The sequence below is a fragment of the Ruditapes philippinarum genome, unplaced genomic scaffold (assembly GCF_026571515.1).
Source record: "Ruditapes philippinarum isolate M1 unplaced genomic scaffold, ASM2657151v2 ctg5903_1_1_1_1, whole genome shotgun sequence".
NCBI classification, from domain to species: Eukaryota; Metazoa; Mollusca; class Bivalvia; order Venerida; family Veneridae; genus Ruditapes; species Ruditapes philippinarum.
The window spans coordinates 87,277-111,528 of NW_026856863.1; the positions used below are offsets into that span (position 1 = coordinate 87,277).

The following is a 24,252-nucleotide window of genomic DNA, read 5'->3' on the forward strand; positions in this document are numbered from 1 at the left end:
GATTCCTTTTAATAAGGCCAATGCTCCCCTTCATTGTGCCAATGCTCCACTTTATTAGGTCAATGATTCCTTTTAATAAGGCCAATGCTCCCCTTCATTGTGCCAATGCTCCACTTTATTAGGTCAATGATTCCTTTTAATAAGGCCAATGCTCCCTTCATTGTGCCAATGCTCCACTTTATTAGGTCAATGATTCCTTTTAATAAGGCCAATGCTCCCCTTCATTGTGCCAATGCTCCACTTTATTAGGTCAATGATTCCTTTTAATAAGGCCAATGCTCCCCTTCATTGTGCCAATGCTCCACTTTATCAGGTCAATGATTCCTTTTAATAAGGCTTCATTGTGCCAATGCTCCACTTTATTAGGTCAATGATTCCTTTTAATAAGGCCAATGCTCCCCTTCAATGTGCCAATGCTCCACTTTATTAGGTCAATGATTCATTTTAATAAGGCCAATGTCATTTCTCTCTTTACTAGGTCATCACTCACCTTTACTAGACCGTTCACACCTATTTACAAGCCAACTGCTCCTGCTCTCTTTACATGACTTTAATTATTCAAAAACTCACCTTTACCAAAATACACGAATCATATAAATATAACAAAAACTATTGGAGAATTTTAGGCAAACGTGTTTATTGATTAACTATAAATACTGTATTATACTTTAATACCGTAATACCATAAAATATCAATTAAGCGAGAGAAAAAAAAAGCAAATATAATCGTATGACTATCTCTACGTATACAAAATAGTAAATTTCTCAAACACACCATAAAAAAACCCTAAAACTATGAGGTATTGACATCGAGATACAAAAATGGTCCAAAATTACCATGAAAAATTTCTTCGTTTACCAATGTCTTATTCAATGACTTCAGTAGTTACCTATGATGTGGTTTTCACTGGACACATCAAAATTTTAACATATTTCAAAGCAAACTTTCAAATCTGTTTTTCCAGAAAAATGATTTTAATTGTGAAATACGAACCAAAATTGAGAAGCCTTGCAACGCTTTTCACTCAATTTTGTCAAAGCATAAAATTACGATTTTCAATTTATTTCTGAGTATATTTCCGAGTTATCTTTTTGCATATATGTCTGCTTTAGTGCACCAGCTTATTTATGTAAAAAAATCAAATTTTATGGTGGTTTTTTTTTTTTCGGACCTCAGTGGAGTTTTATACACTTACACTACAGATAACATATTCTTAATGTTAAATTTTGAAGCTACAAAGTTTGAAGATTTAATCTATTTATCTGTGGGCATGCCATTCTAAAAACAATGTCAGGATCACCTCACTCTCTTATCAACCGGGGTCATAAAGATTTTTATTTCCCCACTTTCAGACTCTCTGAGCTAGTTTAATAATTGAAAATATTGTATTATAATCTAACTGGTGGTCAACCAGAACTATTATAACCAAAACTTTAATCTTTGATCCATGTGTCACACCCTTGCCAACACAAGAGTACTTATGAAATATTTCTTTACCTAACATTTTATTTTGCCTTTTACCTGCTCAATGTATATAATGAATTTGTCCAGTGTCTATTTTTGGAACTGTTTGTTTTTAATTTTAAGAATATCAAGATGAAAAATTAAAGTAAGTCAGCCAAAAGTATTGAACCTGGTCAGACTGCATGGATGTAAACGCTGACCTGGCTCTATGCAGGTGGCAAAGGCTTAGCACTTTCAGTTTCAGCAGGTTCAGATTTAAGTGTTCTAAGACATGTATACAGAATATGGTATGTCATAAACATCACTTATCCATTTTACTCGCCTATAAGACGGATCGTTTATAAGAATAGGGTCCTAATTTGTATACAGTATATGGTATGTCATAAACATCACTTATCCATTTTACTCGCCTATAAGACAGATCGTTTATAAGAATAGAGTCCTAATTTGTATACAGAATATGGTATGTCATAAACATCACTTATCCATTTTACTCGCCTATAAGACGGATCGTTTATAAGAATAGGGTCCTAATTTGTATACAGTATATGGTATGTCATAAACATCACTTATCTATTTTACTCGCCTATAAGACAGATCATTTATAAGAATAGAGTCCTAATTTGTATACAGTATATGGTATGTCATAAACATCACTTATCCATTTTACTCGCCTATAAGACAGATCGTTTATAAGAATAGAGTCCTAATTTGTATACAGTATATGGTATGTCATAAACATCACTTATCCATTTTACTCGCCTATAAGACGGATCGTTTATAAGAATAGAGTCCTAATTTGTATACAGTATATGGTATGTCATAAACATCACTTATCCATTTTACTCGCCTATAAGACGGATCGTTTATAAGAATAGAGTCCTAATTTGTATACAGTATATGGTATGTCATAAACATCACTTATCCATTTTACTCGCCTATAAGACAGATCGTTTATAAGAATAGAGTCCTAATTTGTATACAGTATATGGTTTGTCATAAACATCTCTTATCCATTTTACTCGCCTATAAGACGGATCGTATATAAGAATAGAGTCCTAATTTGTATACAGTATATGGTTTGTCATAAACATCACTTATCCATTTTACTCGCCTATAAGACAGATCGTTTATAAGAATAGAGTCCTAATTTGTATACAGTATATGGTTTGTCATAAACATCACTTATCCATTTTACTCGCCTATAAGACAGATCGTTTATAAGAATAGAGTCCTAATTTGTATACAGTATATGGTATGTCATAAACATCACTTATCCATTTTACTCGCCTATAAGACGGATCGTTTATAAGAATAGAGTCCTAATTTGTATACAGTATATGGTATGTCATAAACATGGTTTATCCATTTTACTCGCCTATAAGACGGATCATTTATAAGAATAAAGTCCTAATTTGTATACAGTATATGGTATGTCATAAACATCACTTATCCATTTTACTCGCCTATAAGACGGATTATTTATAAGAATAGAGTCCTAATTTGTATACAGTATATGGTATGTCATAAACATCACTTATCCATTTTTACTCGCCTATAAGACGGATCATTTATAAGAATAGAGTCCTAATTTGTATACAGTATATGGTATGTCATAAACATCACTTATCCATTTTACTCGCCTATAAGACGGATCGTTTATAAGAATAGAGTCCTAATTTGTATACAGAATACGGTATGTCATAAATATCGCTAAAATATTTCGCCAACAAACTCAACTGGTAAACGAAGAAATTCTTCAAGGCTTTCAAAGCACAATTTGAAAAAAACAAACAACTTAACTCCCCTGATTAAATAACAAGCTTGGCAGATTGTATGCAAGACAAGAAATTAAACAACAAAATAGCAAATCTATTATTCTGCACATTCTTCTTTTTATGTGTAATATATATATTATAATTATATATATATATATGTAAATAAGGTCACCTATAATTAAAAATTCCGTCATAAACATAGCTCTAGAAACTCATATATTATACACATAAAATTATCTGTGCATGCTTAAAATAAGCAATCATATAATATAATCAATCTTCTAATAACCCTGATGATAACAAATCTTCAATATGACATAGATCAAACAAATTTTTTTATATGACATAGATCATACAAGTCTTCTACATGACAAAGATCAAACAAATTTTCTATGACATAGATCATACAAATCTTCTATATGACATAGATCAAACAAATCTTCTATATGACATAGATCATACAATCTTCTATATGACATAGATCAAACATCAGATATCTGTTTAAATAATCAAATTAAGCTCCTACTGTTAATAAAATACTACACCCTATTCAAATCATCTTGTCTAACTAACATATTTTTTAATACTTTCACAAAAGGATTGCTGATATTTCTAAACAAGTTTGGAAAAAAAGGCAAATACAACAAGCATTAAAAATTGAAAAAATTGATTTTTAAGCTGCTCACTTTGGAAACAGAGCAAGTTCAGAAGTTGTTCGTTACAGTAAGGTGTTATTTATTAAGGAAGACCTGCAATAGAACTCAATACATGATAATTGACAACGATGGCAAAGCCTACATTGGCAGGAACTATTAACTCTCAAAGGGTTGGAACAATTGAAAATGAAGCTCTTGAATTTTCAACTGTTGAAGGTGAATGTTCTTAAAAAGGAAGACATGAAATGATCTGAATGTTAAATAATCTCAACATATGGTGGGCACCTGGGAAACTACTCATGGTGGGAACCTGAATTATTATTTCTACCCATGATGGGCGCCTGGGAAACTACCCATGATGGGCTCCTGGGAAACTACCAATGGTGGGCACCTGGGAAACTAAATATTTCAACCAATGGTGGGCACTAGAAAAGTGAAAACTTCTGGCAATGTGAAAACTGAAGACTTATTTTTACCAATGGTTGGCACCTGGGAAGTTACCAATGGTGTGCACCTGAAGATTTATTTTTACCAATGGTGATCAGCACCTGAAGGCTTATTTCTGACAATTGTGGGCACCTGGGAAGCTAAAGACTTACATCCACCAATGGTAGACAATGGGAAAACTGCCACCGGAAGCTGGAGGCTTATTTCTATCAATTTTATGCATCTGGGAGGCTGAATATTTATATTTACCAATTGTAGGCATCTTGGAAGCATTGAAGAACAATAAAAGTCATCATAACTGCCTGAATATTACATACAAAGCATGTTATGGGTTGGAGATATAATTATACAAATACCATTTTATAGTATAATATATGACTGGCAAATTGACCTTCAGTAAACATCTTGGTATTTAAATTACAAAACATCTAAAATAGAGCGATGAAGACTGACAAAGATTTCTACAAATTACAAATAAACACATTGACATTGTCAAGCATCCCGTATACATTGATCTTTAAAGCAAGCTCTTACCTCACAATGATCATAATTAATCAAGCTTCTTTATGAAAAAGACTAAAACATAAAGCTTCTTGTAACAATGATCAAAAATAATCTTGATATTTAAACTTACTGAGGGTCATCATAACTTTCTTTTTAATAACACAACAATACAAAAATTAAAAATTTTAATATTTTAAAGTCTTAAGAAAATGTAAAGTATCAATAATGTTACCCTCCTTAAAAACAGACAACCTATTATATTTTCTTGTCCTGAATATTAAATTTTCATTACACATGATTATGTATATTGCAATAACTTCACACATAAAAAAAATAAATGCATAATATAATCTATTTTGGCATTTGTGTAGAGAATTAATTATAATGGAACTCATAATAACATATAAGCTGAATTATAAGGCATACATGATTTTAGCATCAAGATAAATGGTATTTCAAACAAAAGCTACCACATGTTCACATATATAGTGATGATGATCAGGTAAAATATACACAATGAAAATATAGGTTATTTTTCATTCGCCAACAATGGTTCTCTAGTCCATAATTGCGTGGACATGTTTCTACTTAGCAAAAGTTTAAATTTAGACTGCATTTTTTTAACTTCTTAATGATATGAACTCTTGACCTTTGACCTCTTGACAGAAATGTTATATCAAAAGAAAACAGGTTTGTAATAAGCTATAGTTTTACAAAGTATTCTCCAAGTGAACATGTTATCCTGGTCAAGCAGAGTGACTGTGATAATGAACTTTCACCTTTTTATTTCATGTTTGACCTTTGACCTTAAAACTAAGATACAAAGTATCAAGTTTTGTCTTTCCAAAACACAAATTTTGACCATCAACCTTTTGGATTTTTTTTTAAATTTGACTTGTCAACTGTTTATTTCCCCAAAACATTCAATTTGACCTTCTATCTTTTTTTTTCTTCAAAGAAAAAAGTTTGACCTTGACCTTTTCCCATAACAAAAGTTTGGAAAATACATGTCAAATGTATTCTACAGATATTGGTTTATAGGGTACAGCCTTATAGTCCAGGCATAAAAATATAACATTAAATATAATTCACTATTCAGTAAGTAAAAAATTCCTTCAGAAACTGACAAAAAGGTCAAGGAGAAATCCATAAGTAAAACTGCAACAAAACACTTCATTTAAAAAGAGGTTAGAAGTCCATGCTATATAAAAACCTGTTAGAAAATTTTCACACACACCTAAAGATATGACTATTTCATTAATATGCATGTAGAAGAATTTAAACTAGAAGTATCGAAGATAAAATGGTAAATATATATGAACATATAGAATTTGTTCTTCCAATGACTCAAATCAACTCTTAAAGGAACACCCTTAAACTTCAAATGGACTGTTCCAAATTCAAAGCAGGGCAAATCCATTACATAAATTCAGTGGGTTAAAAAGTTTAATTGCTTCAACATACAGATTTATCAAAACATTGAACTAATTAAAGTAAGTAAAACATTTCACTAATAAAGCTCTTTTGTTATGTAAAATACGGTATCTCTCTGACTATACAAATATATCTACACAAATCTAATATTTCTTGAACGTTTATTTAGAAACATCCAATAAACAGCACTTCTTTTTATCAAATTTATGGAAGCATTATCGAATGATTTGTTTGTTGAGAAAAGATATGATTAATGTAATATAACCTATAAATGTGTAATTTATATCGAGAACGGCCTTTCGTCTTATCAAGACTGGTACAGTGTAACCTCTGTAAAGCGATCCCCCTGCGTAAGGAGACCCCCTGTGTAAGGTAACCCTCTGCATAAGGAGACTTAATAAGGCCTGTTGATGTTTAATCAAAGATGCCTGAATACCAAGATTAATTGATTATTACAGAATAATCTCTGTTAAGTGACCCTTCATAGAAAACTGATAATAACTCATCATAAAGTTACCAGCTGTTTTTAACAACAAATGGGATACGGTCCACCATAGTTAAGGGGACATATTTTATTATACATGTATCAAGATCCATACAACTTTATTTTTATACATTTCTACTTTCAACTACTTGACAATACGACTCTGAATACAGCAGCTATAAAATTAAGCACAATTTTTTATTTCATGAAAAATGGATTAATAAAACTCATGGCTAAAAAAAATCTAGACTGTTAAAGTTTCCATAACCAAAACTTGAACACCTGCCAAAAAAAGTCAACAAAAGCTATATTCAACATACAACAAGAAAATCAAGGAAAGTCCAACTAAAAACAAACGCTGTTAATCTGTACACTTCATTAAAGATAAAATAACGCATTTATATTTTGAATATATTATTGTACTACAAAAAATGAAATTAGTACTGTACATGAAATTAGCCATACTGTACATGAAATTAGCCATACTGTACATGAAATTAGCAATACTGACAACTGTACATGAAATTAGCCGCACTGTACATGAAATTATCTGTACTGTACATGAAATTAGCCGTACTGTACATGAAATTATCTTAACTGTTGTACTGTGCATGAAATTAGTGGTACTGTACATGAAATTAGCCGTACTGACAACTGTACATGAAATTAGCTGTACTGTACATGAAATAATCTGTACTGTACATGAAATTAGCTGTACTGTTGTACTGTACATGAAATTAGTCATACTGTACATGAAATTAGCTGTACTGTTGTTCTGTACATGAAATAATCTGTACTGTACATGAAATTAGCTGTACTGTTATACTGTACATGAAATTAGTCATACTGTACATGAAATTATACTGTAGTACTGTACTGTAGTCATACTGTACATGAAATTAGTCATACTGTACATGAAATTAGCTGTACTGTTTCTAAAATTAGCTGTACTGTACATGAAACTAGCGGTACTGTTTGTAAAATTAGCTGTACTGTACATGAAACTAGCTGAGCTGTACATGAAAATACCCTGGTGTACATGCAATAAGCTAATTCAATTCAACACCAAATTGATGAATCAATATAAGTATAAACAAATAATAGCAAATAAAACTCATACTATTTCTTTTGTAATAAAAAAAAAATCCATTAAAGAACAAAATTAAATATGTATAGCTTTTGAAATAAAGTAACTTAACTAATCAAAAGATGTGTTACATTTTATCAAATGACACTTAACAACTATCATCCAATCAGGAGATGTGTTACATTTTTTCAAATGATACTAAACAATTATCATCCAATCAGAAGGCTTCATATTACATTATAGAAAACAAAAGATAAAAATAAATATATCAGAAAAAAAGAGAAGAAAAACAACAACAACATCTTCTACTTCAATAGTAAATGTGAATTAATTGTTTAAAAAGTTAATATTAAAATATTGAATTAATAGGAAAACTACTTGAAGGGTATTTCATGCCGTAGTCACTGTTCATCTTGTTAATACTAATATTCTAATAAAGTGGAATTACATAGTGAAACTCCAAGCGAAAGTTGTAGAGTAGATAACCTTTATTCAGATGAAAAAGGCATTGAATCTGATTTATTACAACGTCACCTAAATCATGGTTATCTTAATTTTCATTGTAAACATTTGGTGATTCTACGTATATTTTCAATACATTCAACCTTTCAGGCAATTTAGTTGAAAAACTAGAGCAGCGCATACAGTGATAACACTCCTCTGTTGACAACCAATGACAAAAAATCTAACTTAAAATAAGGGCATTACTCTAAAAATATAGCTTTCAGAATTATGCCCCTTGTCTAAAACCTTCACCTTGTATGGATAAGCAAGTATTCCAAGTTTCATGTTGGTATTTTGTAAAATGTTTGAATAAAAGGCTACATTATATGGTTTTATACGACGACAACTATGACGCAGGGATCAATAATAGCTCGACATTTTCTTTGAAACAGACGAGCTATAAATGCATACAATTAATTCTCACTAGGACAAAATTCACGATAAACAACATTTAGGATATTGTTAGAATGACAAAAAAATAATTATTTTACACGATTATTATGTACGAAAATAAAACCCTTTTAAATTATAAATCTACAATTGGGTACTAATAATTATTATCATGATTAAAAAAAAACTTATATGTTAAAACACATAAATATATAACTAATCTACATAAATTGTGTAAATATATATACAATTACACGTTATTGCAACAAAGAAGCTTCAAAACACCAAATCTAAATAGGTACAATAGAAATACAACATGTAATAGTAGTGAATAATTCATTGACATTCTGCATTAATAGAAATATAGCATACACTAGTAGTGAACAGTTCATTGACATTCTGAATTAATATAACATACACTAGTAGTGAATAGTTTATTGACATTCTGCATTAATAGAAATATTTTAACATACACTAGTAGTGAATAGTTCATTGACATTTTGAATTAATAGAAATATAACATACACTAGTAGTGAATAGTTCATTGACATTATGCATTAATAGAAATGGCTGTGACTAAAAAAAGGATTGGAGCACCACACTAAATATCGTATTCCGGTATATACCGGACAAGGCGCTTGAATGATAAAATGCTAAAATCTTGTCTTTTTACCCAACGGAATGAACTTTAACAGGTCTAATTCATCTTTTCACACCGAATCAAGTACGATAATCAAGGAAAAATGTAAAATTCGGCGAAAAAAACGATATTTGTCTATTTTGTGATCATGATTTCTGCAAGCGTCTAGAGGTACTGCTCAAATCCTGTATTGAGCTAAATCCAATAGAAATACAACATGTAATAGTAGTGAATAGTTCATTGACATTCTGCATTAATAGAAATATTTTAACATACACTAGTAGTGAATAGTTCATTGACATTCTGCATTAATATAACATGCACTAGTAGTGAATAGTTCATTGACATTCTGCATTAATAGAAATATTTTAACATACACTAGTAGTGAATAGTTCATTGACATTCTGCATTAATAGATATATAACAAACTCTAGTAGTGAACAGTTCATTGAAATTCTGCATTAATAGAAATATAACATACACTAGTAGTGAATAGTTCATTGACATTCTGCATTAATATAACATACACTAGTAGTGAATAGTTCATTGACATTCTGCAGCAAAATTCATTCTTTTTTAGCCTCAAAACTAGTTTATTGCTTATTTTAAACATGTGGCACAGAAAACAGAAAAGTTTCAACAAGAATTAATTGTCCATTTCTTAAATGTTAACATTAATAAAAATGTTTTTTCTTCTTTCCAAAATGTAAATTAGTGTATATAAATGAGTGGCAGCGTGGCTGAGTGGTTAATGCGCCGGACTAGTAATCAAAGGATTGCTGACCGCAAGGGTTCAAACCCTGTCAGGGGCAAACTGTTGTCTCCTTCAGAAAGAAACTTTACATTAGTACTGGTTGGTTCCAGGAACGGATATGAGAGTGTTTCAATAAGCTTACAGCTTCCAACACAATTGAACTAAAACAAATTTGTAAAAAACTAAAATGTTAATATTCTAAACAGTCTTTTTCTGAATTATTTTCTCTACTGTATAAATACTGATTACAGAAAATACACAAATTTTTACAATTCTTTGAGTTATTCACAACAGTCAAAGAAAACTACCTGTATTTAAAAACACCTAGAGAAGATTTATTACTATCAAATATGTATCAATATATTGATGGATCAGTGCGAAACGGACATAACTCCTTCATTATGTAATATGAGTTACACCTGTTTTGCACCAAACCCATGACATAATCAACTTGTGAAAAATTGACCAATTAATAGAGTAACTCCTGACAGTTTATTTACACTGTTAATTAAACTTATCAAATAAAACTAAACACGTAAAAAAATCTACTGTAAAAGATCAAACCTACATATTAGTCAAACAATAAATCTAAATAATCTTTATTAATTAAACAAACGTATGAGTGAAACCCAAAGCTTAACATACTGCAAAAAGTTCAGTAAAATCCCTAACACCTAACAATGATTATTCAATATAAAGAAATATTGTTAAATAGTAATATGTAAGAGGAAAATATTAGTTTAACGCATAGCAAAAAAAAAAAGAAACAAAAAAAGGAAAATATATATATAATTTTTTTACATAACTCTCTTTCTATAATGATTGGTGTGATGGACTTAGGTCTATCTACAAGCAAGTAAATCTATCTACCAGCAAGTAGATCTATCTACCAGCAAGTAGATCTATCTATACCATCAAGTAGATCTATCTACCAGCAAGTGGATCTATCTACCAGCAAGTAGATCTATCTACCAGCAAGTGATGTAGTTCACGTGCTATGCACCTACTAGACAAGTATACGATTGTATTTTAGATTGAAAGTAGAAACTAAACTTTCACATCGGCCTATAGCCTACTAAATTAGAAATAAAGTATTCTTCTTCTTTGTTTAGCTAATCCATTGACTATAGCATACAATGCTTCTGAACTGATATATTAACTTAAACTACTACTGAACTGTTGTAAAACATTTTTAGAAGAAAACCAACAAAAAATCAATAAGAAAAAGAAAAGAAATAAAGAGAAAAAATGAGATAATTATTTGTGTTAGGAAAGGTCAGGAATGAAAATATTATCATACAAATAAATATTATACCTAAACAAGTACTTCTGATATATATCAGACACAACATTGCATGAGATCAGATACCTGATATATAATATATATGCTTATATTTACATCAATTATTTCATATCTATAGTTATACTTTAACAACAAAAGCTGTGGGCAGGATAGTGTGCTCAACTATTCTCAGTGCTTGATAGTAAAACAAGAGCAATGTAGAATTTTCTAAGTTCCAAAAAGGGCCATAAGTCAGTCAAAATTTAAGTTAAGAGTTATGTGCCTTAAAAAGTGACCTCCTATTATGCTCTCAATTAAGTGTGTGAAGTTTCAACCCATTCCCTTCAGTAATTTTGGAGATACTGAATTGCATGCGAAAAACATAACTAAAATGTGAGGTGATCGCAGGGCGTTCAAATAGTCGAGCTTAAAATTGAAGAAAACAAAACATCAATATGCATTATATCTTATGTGTATGTAAAATAAAAACTTATTTATTTTATTTCAAGCAATAGGTAGGTTAATAAACGTATACAAATAAAATCTTGATAAGTTTCAACATGTTTATTTTTGCTAAACTACGATGAAAAAAAAACCTGAAGCTCATTGGAACAAGAAATCACTACAGAGTCTGGTTTATAGAACGAACAGATACTGGTGTAAAATCAGGAAACACGGTCCTAAATCAGGCCTCCTATAGGGCTCGAACCCACTTATCAGCGGTACACTTTAACAAGCAATTTGTACATTTTTCAGAGAATAATTGAAATATTACATAATTCTAAGAAATATTATTCCTAGACCTGGAAAATAAACAACAACAAATATTGTTTTAACTTCTGTTTCCAATTTGTTGAGGGATTCAAAAAATGGAAGTTTCATCTAAATTTTAATCAGGTGATGTAGAAAAAAAACATTACACACACCAAAATATCTGACTATCTTTGATTTAAAAGTCTTGTCAGTTTAGGTTAATGAAAAATTGGTGAATAACTTAGCAGTTAATATTTCCACAGAATGCTGTTGAATCAAAGTTTCATACTATCTTGAAATTTTGGCAACGACTTTAATCGTAAGCTTTATATATGTAGAATATTGAAAATACAATTGGTTAGATTTTGTGTAAAAGACAATGTGAAGTTCATCAACAACAACAATAATAATAATACCAGCAACAACAACAATTATGTATAAACATATTTACAATTCTTTCTATACTTATTTAAAACTTATACATGAAAAAAAAAATAACAACATGAAAAAATCTTGTTGAATAATTTTTTAAAAATTGAAAAAGCATATTTATTTTTCAAGCAATCTAACTCACTATGACCTCACTTGACCTGAAATAATGTGTGAAACCATTAAAACTTCTGTTAGATTAGGTGAACCAATGTTTATAGTGAACGCTGTAGACTACCAGATGTAAAATATTTCGTAACCCTAATTCGGAAAAAAGTTAAAAATTTTGAGAGCTCTTAAAAAATAGACTTTTTCCCTATCAATGTTTATCCTTATTGACTGTTATTAATGATATTATTGTTAATATGTTGACAGTGTGTAATAATAAAAAGAAAATAGGTCAATACAAATGTATACAATATGTAAATTACCCTGTATTATATAAATAAACTGCAAGGTGTACGGTTCACATTATTTATCCTAACCACACTAAATATATAAAATGGACTTGTCCATCATTCAAATCTGGACTAAATCACTCATCATTTTTAGGGGGAAAATTTCAAAATATGTACTGACTGAATAAGGGAGCAGCGCAGACGATGATCAGACGAGACCAATACGCTGGCCGATGTTAATCTACGCTTATCACATGGGTATTTTCACTTGCCACAAGCCGGCTTAGGGTTTAAAACTACAGACCTCCGGACTTTGTTTAGATTATTTTCAGTAACAAAATCACAAAAAAAATATATATCATTATATTGATAAGAGCGAAAAAGATAAAATTTTGGAATGAAAATTGGTACACTACTCTGGTCATACTTTTCATGCCTGTAAACATATAATTTAAGGTGCGTTTGTTTATTGACAGGTTAAATGCATACAGAATGATATTTAACTGTTTGTTTCATCGTTTGATATTTACGTAAAAGCACATTCAAAACAACATTTAATGTTCCATATACATATATATATATAAAGCATAAACTGAAGAGTAAAGAATTGACAACATCCCTTGAAAAAATATGTATTTCTAATACAACCTTTAGAAGAAAATTACCTGAAAAAAGCTATTTTTGATATATTTATATATATGGGGGTTCATAGTATAATAACTACAGAAAATTATATCTGTTACCGTGGTAACAAGCTAAACAATAGGTTTAAATACTTTACACAAACAAAGAATTAAATCCATTCTTTTTTGGTGTTTATCTTTTCCGATTTAAATATTGCGAAATGTTATTAAGTCAGGGATCTTTTTTTTAATCAAATTTAAATAAATACATTTCTCAAAAATTTAAGTATATAGATATAATTGCTCGAGATATATATATTATGTTTAAAATTAATATTAAAGATTGCACTTCATTATTATAACACCATAATTATTTTGACATCTCAACAAACTATGTTTTTTGTTTCCTTCATTCCTAACTTTCTCATCCTTCTGTTGATTTTATATTCTATGGTGATATTTTACATGCAACATCATGTCAGCTTTTGATACTGGCCAATTAGCAATTTACCAGTCGTCGCCACCCCTCGATCTTTATACTCCGCCTCTCATCATCCCAATTTTCTATACTGGCCAATCAGCAATCACCGGAAGCCGCTACCCCTTGATCTTTAGACCCCGCCTCTATGTCAACACGACATATTGGACATTTTTTATTCATTCCGAGCCATTGATCGACGCAGACAATGTGGAATAGATGCATACATGGTAATCTCCTGAAAATATATACATGTACACACCATATACTTACTTTATAAACCCAGAAAATACTCAAAGCAGCAGCGCACTCACTTTTTCGCTGTCAAGATGAGCTGAATTAGCTATATATTCAAATATATTATAATGGTCACTGACACCAAGAGCGATCAGTGATCACATGTGTTGCCTCATGATAGTGGATTGCATGTTGCAGCTTCTGTGAAGCAGGAGACACAAAAATCATTACCATGGCAAAACGCATTATTTATTCAAGGGCCATAACTCAGTCAAAACTCATTCAACTGAAAACCTGTTAAATATGCGCAAGTACTTCAAGTACCTGTCAATCCTGTAATGTTTCATTTAAATTGCATTAGTGGTATAAGAGGAGTAGTCCTGAAAACTTTAAAAATCAAATTCATGAAAGGGCTGTTCAAAAATCATTGAACCAGAAAATGCTGACGATATGCACAACTAGACTTGGTACTGATCAATCCTATAAAGTTTGGATGAAATTACACCAGTAGCTTTTGAGGTGTATTCTGGACATTCTGTTTTGTGACTGACAGGCAGACATGCGACCAAGAAGTGATCCCTATAGAGGTGACACAAAAAGGACTACCCCACTTTTTTATCCATCCAACATTTCCACTACATTTCAAAGGAAATCTACATTCAGCCGAAACATTGGTATATTAAAGGGAATTTTAAGAATTTGCAGTTGACTACTTTTTACTTTTTTCTTATTTAAAACTACACGCCTCCAGACGAGTCAAAATATTTCAATAAAATCAAAATTTGAGAAAAATGTACTAAGATGTTAGGAAAAGTAAAAAGTTTCAAGATTTAAGTAATATTTTACATGTTTTGTGCGATTAATAACTGATTTTTCAGTATTTTCAATTACATTTCATACTAACTGTAAGGGCTATTTATGCACATTTTGACCTCTTTTTGGTAATTTACATGGTTTGTAAGCACCATTGAAAATGTGTAAATTGCTTCCTTATGGTTGCTTCACAATATTATACATTCAAATTCATTTTCAAAATTTTCATGAAAATTAGCATGAGATGTGCTGCTTTAAGGGAAATCTATAGAAATTTCCGGTGGTGGTGGGGGGATCTGATCACTTCAAATGAGACATCGCCGAAATACAGGAGTCAAATAACAAACCATAAATAAGTCAGTAACGAGGTTGTAACGTACCTGACGTCTTCTCCGTCCTCAAATTCACTCAGACATATCGTACATTTCTCTAGATGGTTGTCTTCATCGTCATCTTCCTCGTCGTTTATTCTCTTAACCTATCAAAAATATCGAGGCATCATTATATTACCAACATAAAAAAACAAGAGCCACGGCTTGACGTGGGTAACGCTCAACTTTTTTAACGTTTTTCTAGATGCAAACAAATAAACAATTAAAACAAATCTTTCACAAGAAAATTAAAGAAAAAAGAATTAAGTTTTACTTTTTTTTATTAATTTAAAAGGTCTGTCTTGTCACAAAAAAATAGTTTGAAAAAAGGTCGAGTTAAAAAAACCGGACGTAGTGTTGTTTGTTATTTTACGTATATACGACATAGTCTGTACGTACCTTTTTGTATTTATGTGGTAACGTATACTGTTCTATAGTTTCCTGACTAGCACCACGATTCACGTTACCTAGACGCTCCTCTAGGTGTAACAACTCCTACAATAAATCAAGTCACAATTACACGCTGCATGGCCTAGTGGTTAACATATCAAACTAGTAATCAAATTAAGTTTATACAAATTTATTTTAATTTGATTGTGTTGGAAACTTTAAGCTTATTGAAACATTCTCAAAATTCGTTCCTGGAACCAACCAGTACTATGCAATGAGTGTAAAATTTCTTGCTCATGGAAACAACGGCTTGCTATTGCAAGTCCAGTTTTATCAAATTAAAATTAGATATTTAATCTATGAGGATAAATAATAAAGAATATGTGAGTTTTTTAATTTGATCCTCATCTTAATCCTGATCCTTAAATCTTTGTCAACACGGGGCCAGGCCGTCAGCAATCCCTAGAATACTAGTCCGACATATTAACCTTTCGGCCCTGGTGCCACAATAACTCAAAATATTTTTTCTAACAACTTATTTAAATAAAATTCTATTAAACAGTTTTAATTCTGCTTATATGTCTATATGAAAACTACTGAAAATGTCCTTAAATAAATAAATAAATCATATCTTGACTCTTTTTGGATCAGTGTACATTGATATTTTTTCTTATATTTTACAGCCGGATAAAGGCTGCTTCCCCTAACCCAAAAAAGGTATATTTCGCCTCAATATGCTAGATTTTCCCCTGAAATGCTGTATGCCTTTGGCATGGCCTGCGACACACATTTTTCAGCAGAATCATGATTTAACATCAGCTGACTTACATCAGCTAGATGATCAATTTAATTGACTGAATGACAGAAAGCTGTCCTTGTGGATAGCCTCTGCTGTGCACCAGGCATGTTGAATTGAATTGAAATTGAAAATTTTATAAATTGTGTGAGAAAATTTCATTCTAAGTTGTTGGAATCTGATTTCAGGTTTCCGCCTTTTCTCATTTATCATGCTTTATTTGCCCTTTCGTAAAAGCGACAGGTTGTTTTGAAAATTGGAAAAAAAAATGAGCCGCGCAACGACAAAACCAACATGTGTTTGCGACCAGCATGGATCCAGACCAGCCTGTGCATCTGCGCAGTCTGATCAGGATCCATGCTGTTTCGCTATCAGTTTCTCTACTTAAAATAGGGTTGGTAAGCGAACAGCATGGATCCTGATCAAACTGCGCGTATGCGCAGGCTGGTCTGGATCCATGCTGGTCGCAAACCCATTATGTTGGTTTTGTCATGACACGGCTCAAATCACTGGTGTATGTAATAATTTAAAAAGAAGCATTTACCTCATACGTAGGAGGTCTATGTGGATTGAACATCATTCTTCCAAGCTGTAATCGCATCTGAACATTTCTTGGCACATTGCCAAATGACGGTGGAACTGCGGGAGGGAATGCTGGGAAATCTGGCAGAGCAGGGAAGTCTGGGAATGGTCGCTGCAAACATGACAAGATCAAACGCATGATATTACATGTTGACATAAGTAAAAATGAAGTGCATTGATACTTTGCTTATAAATCTACTTTTAATTGAAGCTACATGACTCAAGATGAAAAATGTACAAAGATTTTAAGACAAGTAAAACGATTCAAGTAATAATTTACATGTTATATGTGAAAATGCAGAATTTATCACCATATTTCTACTTCATGCCTAACACAGTAGAGCTCTACTTTTTTGCATATTTTGACCTTTATTTGGTAATTACAGTTCATTGGTTTGCATTGTGTCAATTATTTTCCATGTAAACTTCACAATATTTCACATTTAAATACATATTCTAATTTTTTTAATTCTTTTTAATGAAAATTAGCATGAAACTGGATACATGCTGCTTTAACCCAGCAAAACCAAACATGAATTTCCAAACAAAAAAGTCCACAAAAAACTTTTAAATGGAGCACTGGTCTTCTAATCTTATAATCTATTATTTCAATAAGAAAATATTGTAAAACACTCACCATGACTGGAACACCATAATGCATACCAGGCACTGCAAAGTGGTGGAGACGTGGAACACTTGCATGATGATAGTGATGAAGGTGGTGGTGTAAATGTTGGTGTTGGGGAGGCGCCTGTGGGGTACTGAAATATATATATACAATATTAAATTTAGGGAGGTGCCTGTGGAGTACTAAAATATACAACAACAATAATAAATTGTGAGAGGCGCCTGTGGAGTACTGAAATATAAAGCAATGATAAAATGTTTGGGGCACCTGTGGGGTCATAAAATATACATCAACAATTAATCGTGGGAGGTGCCTGTGGGGTACTGAAATGTATAACAACAACAAATTTGGAGAGGTGGCTGTGGGGTACTGAAATATTAAACAACAATCATAAATTATAATTGTGGGAGGCGCCTGTGGGGTCCTGAAATATATAACAGCTGTAACTAATCATGGGAGGCATCTGTGGGGTAAAAATATATCAACAATAATAAATTTGGGGAGGGGCCTGTGGAGTACTGAAATATATAACAACAATCATAAATTGTTGGAGGCACCTGTGGAGTACTGAAATATATAACAACAATGATAAATCCTGGGAGGCATCTATGGGGTACTAAAAAATATAACAACAATGTTAAATTGTGGGTAATTGTTAACAAATCAAAATCATCAAACTGAAAACAAAGGACAGTGAAATGCAGAAAGCAGGACAATTTCAAGTTTTTAGAGGAGAAAAGAAAGATTTTTCTTGTATTTGGAAGCATATTATACTATAAGTTATACAAGTTGCAAGACTATATGTTCCTGTATATCCCGTACACAACTATATAAGTTATAAGGCTATACCCTGTTCCTGTTATAAAAAGTGAAACATCAACTTCATTTTGCTTAAGTTAGAATTCACAATAAATTTATCCTTTTCAGAGCAACACCTCTCTGCGACAACCAAACTTTTTGTCACCCACATGGTGCTGTTATGTTAAGGTTGTACTGTATATAAAAACATGTACAGTTAAACTTTTTTTGCTAGAACTCAAATAACTGGAATACCTCCATTCGCTCGAACTGATCACAAAGTCCTGGCAAAATTCCTATATGTAATATATATTGTTCTACCTCCGATCACTCAAATATCGATCGCTCAAACATTTCAACCTGATCTCTGGTCCCTTTCCACAGAACTATAGTGAAAATCACACATATTCAACAAACTGATGTACTAACAAACAATTATGTTGAGGTATTTATCATATACGACTCATAAAAGCTGGAAAAGTTTCAGGCCTTTGTAAAATATGATAAAATACATGATAATAGTTCAACTTTGGTTGGCTCCAACAACCAATCTCTTGAAAATATTTACACAGGCCCTTCAAATTCCAGTGAACAAAGTTATACTGTATAATGCTATCTACCTTTGAGCAGGGTGTGTGTTGGCAGCTGTAGGAGGGTTTCCTTGCACCCGACCACCATCCATTGCACAAGAATTCTGTGGGTGTTGAAGTGTAGGTTGGGCTTCGACAAGACTATGTGGGGGTATCTGAAATAGATGAAATATATGAGCCGCGTTATGACAAAACCTATGTTATGTGTTTGCGACCAGCATGGATCCAGACCAGCCTGTGCATCCACACAGTCTAATCAGGATCCATGCTGTTCATTATCAGTTTCTCTACTTGTAATAGAGTTGGTAAGCGAACAGCATGGATCCTGATCAGACTGCATGGATGCGTAGGCTGGTCTGGATCCATGCTGGTCGCAAACACACTATGGTGGTTTTGTCATGACGCGGCTCAATTATATGTTCATGTCTCATTAAAGCTGCACGCCTCTAGATTGAGCCAAAATATTTCAAGAAAATCAATATAGAGAAAAATGTACTAATATTTTAAGAAAGGTACAAATATTAAAGATCCAAGTTATATTTTACATGTTATATGCGGTTTACAATTGATTTTGCAGTATTTTATTAGCATATTTCTACTGCTTTACTAACACAGTAAGGGCTGTTTTTGCATAAGTTGACACTTTTTTGGTAGTTTTCATGGATTGTAAGTGCAGATTGCAATATGTTAATTACTTTATTTGTTCACCTCACAATATTTTACTATTAAATACATTTCCAAAATTTTCATGAAAATCAACATGGATCTGGAGGTTTGCTGCTTTAAATGAAATCCATTTAGGTTTTTGACAGAACTGAAAATTGTGTTTTTCCCCAATATTTGTGTACCATTTGGACCAATAACTTGTGTGAAAATTTTCAGATCATTCCCTCACCCTGATTTTCTAGAATAATCATTTTTATTGTCCTAAATGACTCAAAAATGTAAAGCTTTACAATGCTTTTCACTCAAATCAGGCAGGCTAAGAATTGCACATTTCATGTAATTCCAAGTATATTTGTTAATAATCCTTTTCAGATTTTTTCCATTTTATCTATGTAAGAATATCAAAAAATTAGGCTTTCTGACCTATGTTGAGTTCCTTTAAAAGTGTAATTTCCAATCTCTCTGAAAAAAAAATTCTTTAGGGAACACATATATGATTTCTTGTGCTAACATACTGAATTTTCTACTGTTTGTACAGGTGCAGGAAAATGATCAGCTTACATTTCTCTCACATCTGTCCCCCCCACTCTTTTTATATAAGATAATTAATGTAAGGTAAGTTTTATGCCCTAAATTGACATTATTCCAAAATTTTTATAAATAAGGTCCTCCCTTATGAGTGACTGTTAAGCGAAAACTTGGCAGAGCCTCCTTACTGCCATAAAAAAGTTACTATCAAGCTCAATATTTTGGTCTATTCAAGAGGTTCAGGATTTAGTAAAGACATAGACGTAGATGTGACACGTACCTGTAGAAGATTGGGACCTTGAACAAGCTGTGCGTGTTGCATCTGAGCCCTCATTAGATCAAACAGCCTCTGTGAGTCCTGCGGCTGCATCTGGGGGTGATGGATCGTCGGTCGTACAAGGTGTGGCGTGTTCAGTGGTGGGAATGGAGACGGGGGTATATGGAATGGCGCCGGATGGTAGTGGTGATGGTGAATATGTGCTCGAGCCGGGTGGTGTGAGGACGGACCCTGGTGCACATGGCTGTGTGGGTGTGATCCTCGACTGCAAGAACCTGTCATAATAAAAACAATTATAATTTTAAAGTTTGGTTTTACAGCCCACAAACACAATTTAGGTCATTTTGCTCAAAAACAAGAAAGATGATTTTGGCTTATCCCGGCGTTAAATAAATTCAAAGCACACCAGGGAGTCAAATCAAACTCACACCTCCTGGAGCTAAGAGATAAATAGACTCAGTTATTCGAACTCACTTAGTCACCTCCTAAGATCCCTAAGGTCATGAGGGGATAAACTGTGATTGCAGTTCAAAGTTGCAATTCACAATTCCATTGCCTCAACCATTAAAGGCAACCCCTCAGTTACAAGGGGCAACAACAATTAATGATAGGGTGTCAGTATTTAATATCAAAATTCAATAGTAGATTATACCATACAATAAGCAATAATTCCATCCATCCTTATTTCTCTAAATCACAGGGTGGAACCCAATATGGATCTCAAAATTGAGCATCAGTAAAAAGTACCTATGTGGATTTCCACTGATCCAGATGTGCACTATAACACCGTTATTATGTGAAAGAGAAAATAGGTCAATCACAGGGTAAGTTTTTAACTTTATAAACATTTAAGTAAAACTCAAAAGCTTTCTTTTAAATTTAATTTTGAGATCCATATGGGGTTCCACCCCTGTGTAAAAGCAACAATAACCATAAAGTCATAAACATGTTATTAAAACTTCATGAATTAATTCACTAATTTTGATGGTTCGCTCAATCAGGAGAATATATGTTTTGTAATCTACAGGTTGTTGGTTTGATCCTTGGGCAAGGCGAAATTTCTCCTGTGACAAATGATCTTGTACATCGAGGCTTATGGTCACTTGTTTCTTGCCATAGATCCAGCAATAAATGTGCTATAAGCAGTCGGTCACATGAGAAGAAGTTGATAATTACTGATTTGTTATCCAGATAAGCAAAGATACGCCAAAAACATGTTAAAGATCCTGTATGTTTTGTGATTGATATTGTTACTGTGTTACCCAGTTGCAAAAAATTATATATGTATATAATTATGCAAATAAAACAATTTTCAAACATCGAAGAATATGTAAAATGTGTACTGCAAATATTTTTCTAATTACCTCCCTTTACTTACATGAAATGTTAAATTGGGTAATATCTTTATAAATAATGCTTATTGGAACTTACAATATTGACAAATCTTAATTTGAGCATCATATTTATGAAATAAAACCATGAAAAAATTGTGTTACAGGATCTTTAAATATTGGCATAAAAACCAAACGGCCAAACCAAACTACCACTAAATGATTTCAATCCAACAACTGGAGACATAGATACAGAATCAAACTTACAAGATGCTGATTGTGAGCTATGTCCATGACCATGTGAATGGTTGCCATGGTGACCATGTCCACTGCTATGATGACCTCCATGTGCACTGTGACCTCTGTGAACTCCGTGCACTAAATGACCTTGGTGTCCTGGAATAAATGCTGTCATTTCAGACAGAAGTTCATATGAAGAATTATTAAGGCAAGTTCTGTCTACGGTATTGTTCATAAAAGAACTTTAAAATCTTATAAGGATCTTACACTGGCTGCCGAAACAGATCGGAATATCAAGCTCTCTAGTAACTGTTTATTGCGACAACAAGGCTCTACCAAGTTTCTGCTTAACAGTTACCAGAGAGCTAGATATTCCATCTGTTACAAAAGCCTGAAATTGATTCTTTTTCTTGTATATTACATATTATTCATATTTCGGAAAGAAATTACAAAAACTAATATTTTCATTAGCACTTTTTTCACTTTTTCACTTTTTTCTTAAAATAGTGTATGAATTTACGAATTCATTCAATCCTTATTCTATGAACACATTTCATTCATCAAAGGCTTGATATAGCTCTCTGGAGAAGGCTTAACATTGATATGATGCACTTTTCCAAGACAGAATTAATGAAATACTTAGTTTGAAACAACAGAGAATTGTTTTTTTGAACAGAAAATAAAAGCTGAAGGTTGCTTTAATATTCACTATAAAATACAAGTTAACCTGTTGGTTTAAACACATGTATTTAAGCTACATTGCCAAGTTCATGCAACTTATATTTATCACTTTCGAGTCTGTTTCCTGGAACCAACCAGTACTGGTGTCATCTGAAGAAACATGGTCATAACCGGATTAGGGCTCGAACCCATGATCCCTGGGATCAGAGGCAGACACCATAACCACTAGGCCACCGCTCTCCTTAAATACCTATTTATACCATTTACCTGTTGGTAAGTGATGTCCGTGAGATGATGACATTGCAGGTATATGACCGTGTGGATGAGATGTGGGCAGGTTTTGGGCGCTATGGTTACATGACGAGCGTTCTGTTCTCTCTGCACAGGAAACTGGTTGGAAACCAGCTGCTGAATGCTGTAATCGTAACAGTACATTTGAGCCGTGTCACGACAAAACCAACATAATGGGTTTGCGATCAGCATGGATCCAGACCAGCCTGCGCATCTGTGCAGTCTGATCAGAATCCATGCTGTTTACTATCAGTTTCTCTACTTGTAATAGAGTTGGTAAGCGGATGCGCAGGCTGGTCTAGATCCATGCTGGTCGCAAACGCACTATGTTGCTTTTGTTGTGATGCGGCTCATTTATATAGTACACAATAGCAAGAGCTGTTAACAGAGTAGCGTGTTCCACTTGCTCCTAGTACAGGATAATGTAAGGAGAACCAACCATCGGCTACTTATCTTAGGGTCAAGTAAAAGCTATATCTAACTTTCTATATGTAACTTTAAGTTATTGACAACTACCATAGACATGTGTGTCTGGGACTAAGATGCTTCTAAAGACCACTGTTTTGAACAGTGAAATTATCAATTTGATAAATTTCACTGTTTTGAATTTAAGCCCCTTACGTTGTTTCAGTGGAATACCAGCATGCACAGTACTAGAAACCAACTTAATAATGTAAAGTCGTAAATGATGTCACATTGTAATATCGTTTGGCGCGCTTTTCATTTAGTATTAGGTTAAAATGTTGTTTTAAACGTTTCTTTGCATATAATAAAAAGAAAATTTGTTAAGTTCAGTGTAAGGCCGAAAAATATTTCACCTTGTGAACACCAAAACTTCATATTTCACTCCTGGCTGTGCCACATGTGAAATATACCTTTCGGTGCTCACTCGGTGAAATATATTCCTATCTTACACTGAACTAAACA

The 24,252-nt window shown here is 32.5% G+C and overlaps 1 protein-coding gene across 2 annotated transcripts; it reads right to left on the minus strand.

The window, feature by feature from the left end:
* Positions 1-12,926: 12,926 nt before the first annotated feature.
* On the minus strand, positions 12,927-23,444 carry LOC132747948 (E3 ubiquitin-protein ligase ARK2C-like). 2 transcript variants are annotated; one of them, XM_060737483.1, is made up of 9 exons: positions 23,302-23,444; positions 22,381-22,509; positions 20,786-21,057; positions 19,342-19,466; positions 17,933-18,056; positions 17,258-17,407; positions 15,927-16,022; positions 15,537-15,634; positions 12,927-14,344 (listed from the first exon to the last, which is right to left on the minus strand). In XM_060737483.1, exons 1-9 carry the CDS (start codon positions 23,333-23,335, stop codon positions 14,206-14,208), a joined length of 1,167 nt encoding a protein of 388 aa, XP_060593466.1. In that variant the 5' UTR covers positions 23,336-23,444; the 3' UTR covers positions 12,927-14,205. The 2 variants fall into 2 exon arrangements, with proteins under 2 accessions (XP_060593466.1, XP_060593465.1); XM_060737482.1 differs by having other exon boundaries at positions 22,381-22,521.
* Positions 23,445-24,252: the final 808 nt, after the last annotated feature.